This window comes from Camelina sativa, chromosome 19 (assembly GCF_000633955.1).
Source record: "Camelina sativa cultivar DH55 chromosome 19, Cs, whole genome shotgun sequence".
Taxonomy (NCBI): Eukaryota; Viridiplantae; Streptophyta; class Magnoliopsida; order Brassicales; family Brassicaceae; genus Camelina; species Camelina sativa.
This window is the reverse complement of record NC_025703.1, coordinates 15,264,179-15,274,448: the sequence shown is the minus strand read 5'-3', so window position 1 is coordinate 15,274,448 and position 10,270 is coordinate 15,264,179. Positions and strand designations below refer to the sequence as shown.

Genomic DNA, 10,270 nt, shown 5'->3' with positions numbered 1-10,270 from the left:
AAAAAAAAAAAAAATATAAGGTTGGTCATATAGTGATCTCATGTATATGTTCTTGTACGTGTGATTTTTTTGGTAGCTCATAAAGTTCAACAATGTTGATTCAGGAGGACGTAAGGCTGATGTATGACATGGGTTTAGATGCTTTTCGACTCTCCATTTCATGGCCGCGGCTTATACCAAGTGCGTGCGTGTGTTTGTGTTTCTTGCCAATTTTGGTTACCGTTTGGTTTTGTTCAAATTAGTAGTTTTTTTCAGGTGGAACAGGCCATGTGAATCCAAAGGGATTACGGTTCTACAAAAACCTCTTAAATGAGCTCAAAAGATATGGTGAGACCATTTAGTGTGATTGTGTATATATAGATAAGTCCTCTGTTTTGGAAGAACATGAATTTGAGTTTGTTATTGGGTTCTCTCTATTTTGGCATGAACTGAGAGTACAGGAATTGAACCGCATGTTACGTTGCATCACAATGATCTCCCTCAGGCTCTTGAAGATGAATACGGTGGATGGATTGACCGCAAAATCATGTAAAAGCTTCCTTGCAACTAAAAAAACATAAGTGTGTGCTGTCTTATATTATCTTCTTCTGTTGCAGCGATGACTTCACGGCTTTTGCAGACGTTTGCTTCAGAGAGTTTGGGAATACAGTGAAACACTGGTCGACGATAAATGAACCCAATATGCTAGCATCGGGAGGTTACGACTTGGGAGTTATGCCTCCTAAGCATTGTTCTCCTCCCTTCGGGGTAGTCAATTGCTCCAGAGGAAACTCTTCAACTGAGCCTTATATTGCACTCCATAACATGTTGCTTGCCCACGCATCTACCGCTAGATTGTATAAGCAAAAGTATAAGGTAAGTTTACAAACACACATTTCGTCTCTTGAATGCTCGACTTACCTCTCTCTATCTCGCTGTCTCTTGTGTGATGTTGTAGTATAAGCAGAATGGATCTGTAGGTATAACAATTTTTGCGTACTGGATGGTTCCTTTTACTAGCTCTCAAAAGGACAAGATCGCAACTCAAAGAGCCAAAGATTTCTATTTAGGCTGGTTTGTTTGAATTCTTTGTTTTTTTTTTTTATGTTTATTCCAAACTTCTTCTTTGGGTGCTTTGTTAACAAGGCAAGAACATACATTCTTCCAGGGTTCTGCACCCACTGTTGTATGGAGACTATCCTGATGTGATGAAGAAGATCGTGGGAAAGAGAATGCCAATTTTTTCGGAAGACGAATCAGATCTCGTTAAAGACTCATTCGACTTCTTGGGAGTCATACACTACACAACATTTTACATCAAACACTTATCCAATTCCGTCCAAGGAGATTATAATTTAGACGTGGATGCTTCACTACTCCGTATGCTTTTTTTATATCTTGGGATCTTTTGTATGCGTTTTTTTTTTCTAATCTACCATATATACCTGACTTTTTTTTGTTTTTGTTTTTTTTTTGGTTTTTATCTAGGACAGCCATTGGGAATTCTACAATGGTCTCGGTGTGTTTCAAAAAGACTGCCAATAATTTCAGAAGCCCGTTTTCGTATACACTCTTTTAATCTTGTCTTCTTTTATATATCTTACAGTTTGATGTGCTTCCTTGGGGTCTTGAAGAAGTGTTGGAATACATAAAGCAAAACTATGGCAATCCTCCCGTCTACATTCTTGAAAACGGTCTCTTTCTCTTTTCTTGTTATATATATATATATATATAGCTTCCAAAACATTATGAATCTTGAGAGTTTAATTGTGAATACTATAATCAGGTCAACCTAGCAACCACAATTCATCATCGCTTAACGACACGGGAAGAGTTGAATACCTTCACGCTTATATCGGTTCCGTGCTTAAATCAGTGAGGTGTGTAAATATACTTGTTCAACAAGAATTGCCTTGTAAACACAATACTAAACGGTGACAATTAATGGTGCAGGAATGGCTCAGATACAAGAGGCTACTTCCAATGGTCATTCATGGACTTGTTCGAGTTTCTCAATTATAATTACACATATGGATTATACTATGTGAATTTTACCGACCCGGAACGTAAAAGATCTCCCAAAACCTCTGCTCTTTGGTACTCTGCTTTTCTCAAAGGGACGACCAAAGTGCACAAGAACATCTCGGTATCTTCTTCTCCTGGTTTTTTTTCCCAGTAAATAATAGAACTCAATATTCTTATTTTCTTGAGTTTCCTTTTACTTAAACAGACAACCAATATATTCCAAAATTTGCATGGTATTTACACATAAAACATACGTATATTGTCAAGATTGGTACATAAGAGTAACCAATAACAAGCTTGAGAAGCCGTATGATGTAACCTGAAAGTAGATTAATTTTTTTTTACCATACATGTGTTCCACAGTCACCGACATCAACATGGTTTCCACTTAAGACTTCAACCTTTTTGAGTACTCAAGCATGCTAGCTAGCCTGTCACTGATGATATAGTTGGTCTTAGATGACCAACCAACATGTTCTAACTTATTATAATGTAACTCATCTTCCTCTTAATTAACTCACTTTAATTGCAACTTTATTCTCACATAAACACAACTGAAGCGTAACTGCAACTTTAACTTAGCACAAGAAAATCCAAGTATGATGGTAGAAGATAAAACACAACTGAAGCAAATGAGTGAAAAGTTTAAACCAATCGTTTTAAGAAGGGAAATTCATTTTCCTCAAGAGGAACAACGGTGGGATCCCGGACCTATGCATTTTCACCATGTCTTCTCTCACTATGAGTTTTGTCTCCACAACTCCCTCACACTTCTTCGACGGAGAGGAACCTCATTCCTCTGCACCTCAATGAACATAGGTGTGGTAACCTCGGACAAGACAACGATGGCAGGGTCGTTTGTTCTGAGGAAGTCCCTATATAGACGGATGGCAGTAGCCTCGTCATACCAGCCTTGTTGGTACTGGTAATGAACGAAAGAGGGACGAGTACTGAGTAACGTGGTGAGATGGTGGTCTGGGCCATGTATATTTTGGCTAGGTGTGATGCAGATGACGAGGTGTGTGAGTGTGGACTCCGGCATACCCCACTCTTGTATAGCCTAGTTTTGTCCCTCCATACTCAGATGAGAGACGGTTATTACCCTTATCTCCTGTCGGAACTCTGCAAACCATTTTTTATCATCGGGATAAATCAAATATGCAATAATTTAATTTGATAATGGTTTCTTATGTCTTTATTTATTTTATTTTTTTTGTTACCTCCGCTGCGTTGCGCCCTGGTACTCATAGTGTCGGACATTTTCTGACGCAGTGCGCAAAGTCTTGTTTTAAGACATAAGATTTATTTTAAGACATTGTTTGTAGCTATGTAGAGAGAGTGAGATATTCAACTTGATTTATACACGCCTAAAAGACCCGTATCCCTCTTTTTCTTCTTCTTTTTAATTATTATTATGATTTTTCCCTTATCAAAAATGGTCCAACAATTCAATGGGATATGATGGAGTCGTCGAGAGAAGAAAAACTTGCACATACAATTGACTTTCGAAAGATATTTGTGCGGTTGCGAATTGGCATGGAGTGGACAGAAGCCTCCGGGAAACTGATTGGAAACTTCTTTGTTTCTCCCCTCCAAGCTTCATTTTACAACAAAGTCTAACGATCGAGACACATTGTGGTGGCAAATTGGGGCAAGTGGGAAAATTTATTTTTTTACAGTTTCACCATAATACCAAAACAAATTTTGTGGAGTGCTTCGTCTTTCGAATCTGCCTCTGCTTTTCACGTCAGATTTTAAACACCGATTTGAATACTTTTCACTAATAAATTTCGATGATCAGGCATCGTGATGATCGACATTAGATAATTTCAGAAAAGAGAAGTAAGTAAAATGATTTTAAAGGGCAGTAGTACTAATGGGAAATAACATATTTAGAAATGGGTGTATGTATACACATTCTTCATCTCAGAATTCAAGTTTCTCAACACTTGCAATATGTGATAATGTTCATGGTGGCTCAAATCTTCCATGAGAAAAGTTCGAAGCTGCCCATTTACTTCGATGGCGCTGTAGCCTGGTACCTTCTCCATGGCCCCATTTCTCATCAACTTCCTCACTTTGGCCACTTCCTTCCACTTATTGGCAGTTGCAAAGAAGTTAGAAACCAGTGTTTGGATCCCGGTGTTATCCGGATTCAACTGAAGAATCTTATTGGCTGCGATGTCCCCAACTGATAGATTCCTGTGGCTGATGCATCCTGAAAGAAGAGCAACCCAAATAGGCAAAGCATTGTCAAGTTTAGCCGATTTTATCATCTCAAGAGCCTCTTCTACTCTCCCTGCACGTGCGAGGAGATCGATTAAACACACATAGTGTTTTTCGCTCGGTTGGATATTATATTTGTTTATCATGACGCTGAACCAACGTTGGCCTTGTTCTACTAGACCTGAGTGGCTAAGAGCAGAGAGAAGGGATGCAAACGTGGCGTGGTCGGGTTCTATGTTTGATTGCCTCATTTTGAGGAACATTGATACAACTTCTTGACCGTTACCATGTATTCCATAACAAGATATCATTGTGTTCCAACAAACCAAGTCTTTCCTTCCAACCTGTTCAAAGATTTCTCTTGATTTTGAAACAGCACCACATTTTGAGTACATGTCCATCAGTGCAGTTGCGGTTACTCGATCAAGAACGTGCCTTTTCAAAATGAAACAATGTACCAATCTTCCAGTTTTTAATGACCCGACTTGCGAACACGCCACAAGTACTCCAACAAGAGTCACAAGATCCGGTTGAAACCCAAAGCTCTGCATCTCCACTACTGCTTCAAAAGCTTTATTAGCTAATCCATTTTGAGCAAATCCAGAGATCAACGACCCCCACGAAACCGTGGTTTTAAACATCATCCTACTAAACACCTTAGAAGCAAGCTCTATAAACCCAACCTTAGCATACATATCAACCAGACTAGTTTCAACAACAACATTCATAGGAAGACCTGTTCTAATCAAATAACCATGAACCGAACGACCCATCTTCATATCCCCGAGATCACCAGAAGCTTGTAACAGACCCAACATCACAACCTTATCCCTACCAAATCCATCATTTTGCATCTCTCTGTAAAACTCAACTGCCTTCAACGACTTACCACCCTGTGCAAACCCTGTCACCATTGTTGTCCAGCAAATAACATCTCTTTTCGTCATCTTTCCAAACAAAACCTCTGCTTCATCCATTTTCCCAAACTTCATATACAGATTCAAAACAGAGGAACAAACAAAGACATCATTTTTATACCCAAATTCCACTGCTTTACACCACACTGCCTCTCCTTTCTCTAAAGCCATACAACTCAAGCATGCTTTGATCGTCATAGTAAACGTTGAGCTATCTGGTTGAACCTTTTCAGCTATCATCTGATCATAAAGCCGCAAAACCTCATCTGGTTGGTTTCCACGAGAATACGCCACAACCATGGAATTATAAACAGAAACACTCCTCTGAGGCAATTCGTCGAACAACTTACGTGCATAAAAGATCTCCCCGATTCGTCCACATGAAGCAACGAGATCGCGGCTAATGGAGCTTCCATTAAGTAAATTACCGGAAGTGATTACGAAAGCGTAGACCTGAGCAATGTGCCGCTTGTAATTACTAGCAGATAGCAAAAGTTTGAGACGTCTCGGACACAAGAGAGTCCGCTGTAACATACAGAAAATGTTGTCTGTCGAACTAAACCAGACCGAATCTTTCAGACCAATTCGAACTTAACTCTCACTCGTGTTTGATTGATTCTATCTGATAATTATCCAATTAAATTGCTTGATTCTTTATAACTAACTTCTTCAAAAGCAAATTTGATTTTGCAAACCGGAACGTACTGGCCGGTCAATGCATTTAACACATACGTTGGGTTGAATTAATTGGTATTTAACATATACTCTCTCCGTTTCAAAAAATATAAGATGTTTTAGAGAAATTTTTTGTTTCATAATATAGAATGTTTTCAATTTTTTTATGTCACTTTTAGATTAATTTTGTATTTTATATTATACAGTATCGTTTCTGATTGGTTGAACTTGTTAAAAGTAAAAACTTTTTAATTTGCATGTTTTAGTTAAAATATCTTATATTTTGAAACGGAGGGAGTAATATTTTGAACATACACAAAAAATACATATATTATCAGCTGTGATATGAAGTATAACTTAACACTCTCCTTAATTAGTACCTCTCGTAATAAGTTTTTGTAACTTATAAAAAGGAGATTTTAAAAATCCCCTGTTATAAGTTATGCTACTTTATCAGTAACATTCTCTAGGAAGAGTTTGGTACTTAGAGCGATCAGAACAATAGTCATAGTTCATGTACTTGTTCCTGAAATGCTCATACATACTCTGTTCGTGTCCGTTTAATCTTTGATAATTGCCTGCATTCCACCAGTAGTTGGAGGATGCACAAGCGCCGACATTATTACTCCGACCATCTATGTTGCAGCCGGATAGAGAGAAGTCTTGGAAATGGGCAATGAAAGGAGAGTATGCCCAATTAACCTTAGTCCGACCTCCATCAGTCGCCCAATCGTCACCGTTCCAGAGACTAGCCTCGACTTGCATAGGCTTTGATGGATAGCTTACGCCGTTTTCGTTTTTGTACACTCTTATTGGGATGTTGTCCACGTAAAACCTAGCATTCCCACGTGAATTATAATTGCATTAAACCTATTTGTCATGAAATGAATAGAGAAAGATGACAAATAAAAGAAGAAGAATTAATGTAATCAACGTACACAATTTGGTAAGGGTTCCAAAGAATCCCATAAGTGTGGTAATGTTTGGTTGGGTTGAACCAAAGCCTAAACCTCTCTTCTCTGTTTCCTTCTCCATTCAGAAATAGATTTGTCTGTAACGTTACCGGTTTCCCGTTGTTGTTCCCTAGAAATTCGAAGTCAATCTCGTCGTGGCCACCTCCTTTCGAAGTCAACTGTAATTATTTACGTATATATAGACAATTTATTGATAATGTGTTTTGAATTAGTCTATAGATGTGTAATTAATCAAGAATACAAACATAAAAGGCCGTGACGATGCCGCCAGTATTTCCTCCGGGAACTTTGATTCTTATTTGGAATAGACCTGATCCGTAGCTGTTCTTGGATTCAAACCCACCACCTATACTTTCATGTAGAAGCAAAACCTATTGAAGCCTTACGGATTTCACAACTTTTTCATGGTGTTTTATATAGGCAAAAAAGTAGGGAGACGAACCTGAAGATTGATCCATGTAGAGATCAACTTCTTGGCCAGAGTGGAGAGTGGAAACATGACTTTGTCCCCACGTAACAACATAATTCTGACCGAAAGTAACATATTTTTCGATCCCTCGTCCTTTGAAAACCCTAGAATCTACCCCTGTGATGATCCATAACGCTAGTGCCAAAACACCAAAAGTTCTCATATAGTCCATCTTGATATAATTCTTTTTTGGTGTAAGGTACGATAGTGTTGCACTGGTTTAATAAGTTGAAAAAGTGGAAAGCATGAAAGAAATGAAGGAGACAAAGAGATTAGAGTCACATCAAATTCTCCATACATCTCCTACACGCCATTCTTACTATCCCCATGCCCATCGGCCATCACCATTTTCATCACATGTTATCTTTTTTTCTAAGACCATTAATTACTATCTTCTACAATAGCTTATATGATAATTATGTTGATTTGATCGAGTATGGGTAAGAACAAATTAAGTATTTGACTTGAGTGTAACGAAATATAGAACTGTCTATGCTAACGTTAAGATTAACAAAAAAATTAAGGTTCTGATCCATTGCTCCTTTTAGGACTACTCGAAATTGCTACCTAACCTAGATCACAAGAGTGGTAGATAAGATTTTAGAAGCCTACTCCACATAATTCGTAGAACATTACTTCACATTACATGTCTATTTTATTCTTTATAACAGTGGAGTTCCACTTTTCCTCCATATTATTATATTTAGTCACATTTCCCCAATTTTAAAACAGTTCACATCTCGTTGTGAATTGTGATGAATATATTAATGTCCTGTCGAAATATTTAGTAACACTAACTCGACCAAAAAACATGAAGGACGAGAAAGTCTAAAGAAAGTGTAATAAGTTAGATTGCTGGAGTTTACACATCTCTGCTCGTTCTCCTCTACTAACCACCATAGGAATAAACTGGTAACATCCTGATGGATATTGTGTCGTGCACCAAATTGAATCCGTAGGGTATCCGAGCATTGAAAATTTAGATATTAAGCTGGTAACTGGAGCTTTTTGTTATTCTTCCAGCTGCAAACATAACGAAAAAACAACAAAAAACAGTCAAAAGGCAGAATTTAAAACATTAGGAACAAAGGGAGAAGATGAGGGAAATGTTACCTTAGGAAATAATAATAGAAGAAGTCGGCATATAGCAGTGTTTGAACAAGCCCGGCGATCCATGCTGCATCATTGTAATCAAACATTTTTGAAATGTCAGATCATGAATATTAAACAAGACAATAAATATAGAAAAAGGTGAATGATGAGAGGCAATGATGCATTAGGCGTTTTTCAACATGAGAGGAACAACATGCTTTCACACAAGATTCGCGTGGCAAAGAGGCTAAATATGTATGATGTATCTATTCAATTGAATCCAGATGCTAAATTTTAGTCTGACCTTATGAGCAGGCCAAAACTGACATCACATTTTCAGTCATAAGTTGCACAACTTGACAAAAACTAATCTAACTAGGAGGAAACTAAACAGTTGCTCATGCGCTAACGTGTGATGCGTGTAAATGACGAGGAAGGTTGAGAGAGAGAGGAACATACTTATCCAATGAACAAAGTGTGGCTCAGTGAAGTAACGGTAGATCCAGTTGAGGATGTATAATCCACGGTACCCCCTGCAAGAAGAGGGCATTATTGGTCAATCGAACTATGAAACTCAGAGTCAGAGCGTAACTAAATAATAAAGTTTGGCAGAACAGCCAGTCAATGATGTAAATAGGGTAGGATGTTAGTCAAGAAAAGAAACAGATAGCATTGCATCATAGCAAATTAGTAGAAGTGTAGAACAAATCACAAAGTGCACAAAAATCCAAAATCTGTTAAGTACCCAGACATGCACAGGATCTAGTCAAGAGAAGTTCAGAGGAATGAAGAAAAAAGGATACTTTTCAAACAAATGGAAGTTATGGAAACAAGATCGTACCCAAGGAGAAAAATATATTGCCCGGTCAAGTTGTCAATGTTTCTAGTCCTTTGCAGCAAAACAAGCTGAGGTAATATGGCAACAGCCTCCAAGTACAACGAAAACGTCCAAAGTACCTGATATCGTAAACCAGATAACAATTGCAGAATAATATAAATCAGCTTGTCAAACAAAACAGTTCAGGCTCCATGCAAAAAGAAATTACAGTCTTATTGTGAAGACAAACCTCGAGAAAGGTAAACTTTTCATGAATCAGAAGAGCTAAGAGTAGGCAGGGAAGCACAAGGAACCAATGGCGAAACGTATCTTGCTCCCTGTCGTAAGTCCTGTGGACAGCCTTATGATACTTCATGTACCAAACAATCGAAAAGGAACTTCCTAAAAACACCAACTTCATAGAAGTGTTGTAGATAGACACGAAACTCGTGAAAATATCCAAATAACGCGTAGCAAAGACAATGGCATAGAGTTCTTGAGTCTTCAATGAGACACCTACAAATTACACCAAAACACACAAATTGAAACTCTCGTAAACGCTGAATCAAACGTGATGATCCAACGAACTACATTTAAAACCTCAATTCCGTGAGATCCATCCATACAAATTTCACCAATGGTGACCAAACTAGAACCGATACTCGAATTAGATCCATCATTTTCTACAATTGAACTACTCTTTATAAATTCCCAAATTGACAGAAACGTAATCGAGTCAACGTCAATTGTGAGAAGCTAATCGAAACCGCATAATCTAAATCACATTTCAGCCAAATTCGGGGTAAGAATTGAGGAAATATGTACATACCAGCGCAGGATTTGATGGTGTGGATCTTGAGAAGCAAGACGAGAACACTGGCCAGGTGAGTCATATCACCAGCTAATCTGAAAATGTTCATCTTCGATTCGTGACTAATCTGAACCTCCTCCTTCTGAATTTGGAAGAAACAAAGATCTCTAGGGTTTTATGAAGCTCTCTGCTCCTTTCGTCGTTTGTCTTCTCCTACACCCACACTACGGGTTCGTGCTAGATCTCGTCGATGGCGTTTCCACAAATTTTCTCTGCTTTTTTTTG

The 10,270-nt window shown here is 38.1% G+C and overlaps 4 protein-coding genes and 1 long non-coding RNA gene across 5 annotated transcripts in view; 1 reads left to right on the top strand and 4 right to left on the bottom strand.

Annotated features, from left to right (window-relative positions):
- Window positions 1-2,355, top strand: part of LOC104766421 (beta-glucosidase 9) — a gene marked incomplete in the record, with an annotated part of 4,387 nt that extends 2,032 nt beyond the window's left edge. Inside the window, 10 exon segments of the mRNA XM_010490313.2 lie at window positions 105-180; window positions 256-327; window positions 441-528; window positions 597-855; window positions 938-1,053; window positions 1,148-1,359; window positions 1,473-1,498; window positions 1,586-1,673; window positions 1,766-1,859; window positions 1,933-2,355. Coding sequence (XP_010488615.1) covers window positions 105-180; window positions 256-327; window positions 441-528; window positions 597-855; window positions 938-1,053; window positions 1,148-1,359; window positions 1,473-1,498; window positions 1,586-1,673; window positions 1,766-1,859; window positions 1,933-2,158 — 1,257 coding nt within the window.
- Window positions 2,560-3,341, bottom strand: LOC104766420. Its single transcript, XR_764025.2, has 2 exons — window positions 3,225-3,341; window positions 2,560-3,126 (listed from the first exon to the last, which is right to left on the bottom strand). It is a non-coding gene; the product is annotated as an uncharacterized LOC104766420 (long non-coding RNA).
- Window positions 3,670-5,877, bottom strand: LOC104767854 (putative pentatricopeptide repeat-containing protein At3g25060, mitochondrial). Its single transcript, XM_010491824.2, has 2 exons — window positions 5,874-5,877; window positions 3,670-5,737 (listed from the first exon to the last, which is right to left on the bottom strand). Exons 1-2 carry the CDS (start codon window positions 5,875-5,877, stop codon window positions 3,897-3,899), a joined length of 1,845 nt encoding a protein of 614 aa, XP_010490126.2. The 3' UTR covers window positions 3,670-3,896.
- Window positions 6,084-7,478, bottom strand: LOC104766419 (xyloglucan endotransglucosylase/hydrolase protein 3). Its single transcript, XM_010490312.1, has 4 exons — window positions 7,239-7,478; window positions 7,042-7,142; window positions 6,761-6,954; window positions 6,084-6,657 (listed from the first exon to the last, which is right to left on the bottom strand). The coding sequence occupies exons 1-4, from the start codon at window positions 7,435-7,437 to the stop codon at window positions 6,276-6,278; spliced, it is 876 nt and encodes a 291-aa protein (XP_010488614.1). The 5' UTR covers window positions 7,438-7,478; the 3' UTR covers window positions 6,084-6,275.
- LOC104789867 (ER lumen protein-retaining receptor B) lies at window positions 8,006-10,250 on the bottom strand. Its single transcript, XM_010490311.2, has 6 exons — window positions 10,004-10,250; window positions 9,425-9,690; window positions 9,199-9,314; window positions 8,817-8,890; window positions 8,379-8,442; window positions 8,006-8,288 (listed from the first exon to the last, which is right to left on the bottom strand). Exons 1-6 carry the CDS (start codon window positions 10,092-10,094, stop codon window positions 8,252-8,254), a joined length of 648 nt encoding a protein of 215 aa, XP_010488613.1. The 5' UTR covers window positions 10,095-10,250; the 3' UTR covers window positions 8,006-8,251.

Excerpts from the sequence above, each read along its gene's own strand:
- LOC104766419 (XM_010490312.1), bottom strand. The coding sequence starts at position 7,437 with ATGGACTATATGAGAACTTTTGGTGTTTTGGCACTAGCGTTATGGATC. Across the intron at positions 7,143-7,238 it reads CTACATGGATCAATCTTCAG|GTGGTGGGTTTGAATCCAAG; the intron begins GTTCGTCTCCCT and ends ATGAAAGTATAG. Across the intron at positions 6,955-7,041 it reads GCATCGTCACGGCCTTTTAT|TTGACTTCGAAAGGAGGTGG; the intron begins GTTTGTATTCTT and ends AAATAATTACAG.
- LOC104789867 (XM_010490311.2), bottom strand. The coding sequence starts at position 10,094 with ATGAACATTTTCAGATTAGCTGGTGATATGACTCACCTGGCCAGTGTT. Across the intron at positions 9,315-9,424 it reads AAAAGTTTACCTTTCTCGAG|GTACTTTGGACGTTTTCGTT; the intron begins GTTTGTCTTCAC and ends TTACGATATCAG. Across the intron at positions 8,891-9,198 it reads CAATATATTTTTCTCCTTGG|GGGGTACCGTGGATTATACA; the intron begins GTACGATCTTGT and ends CTCTTCTTGCAG.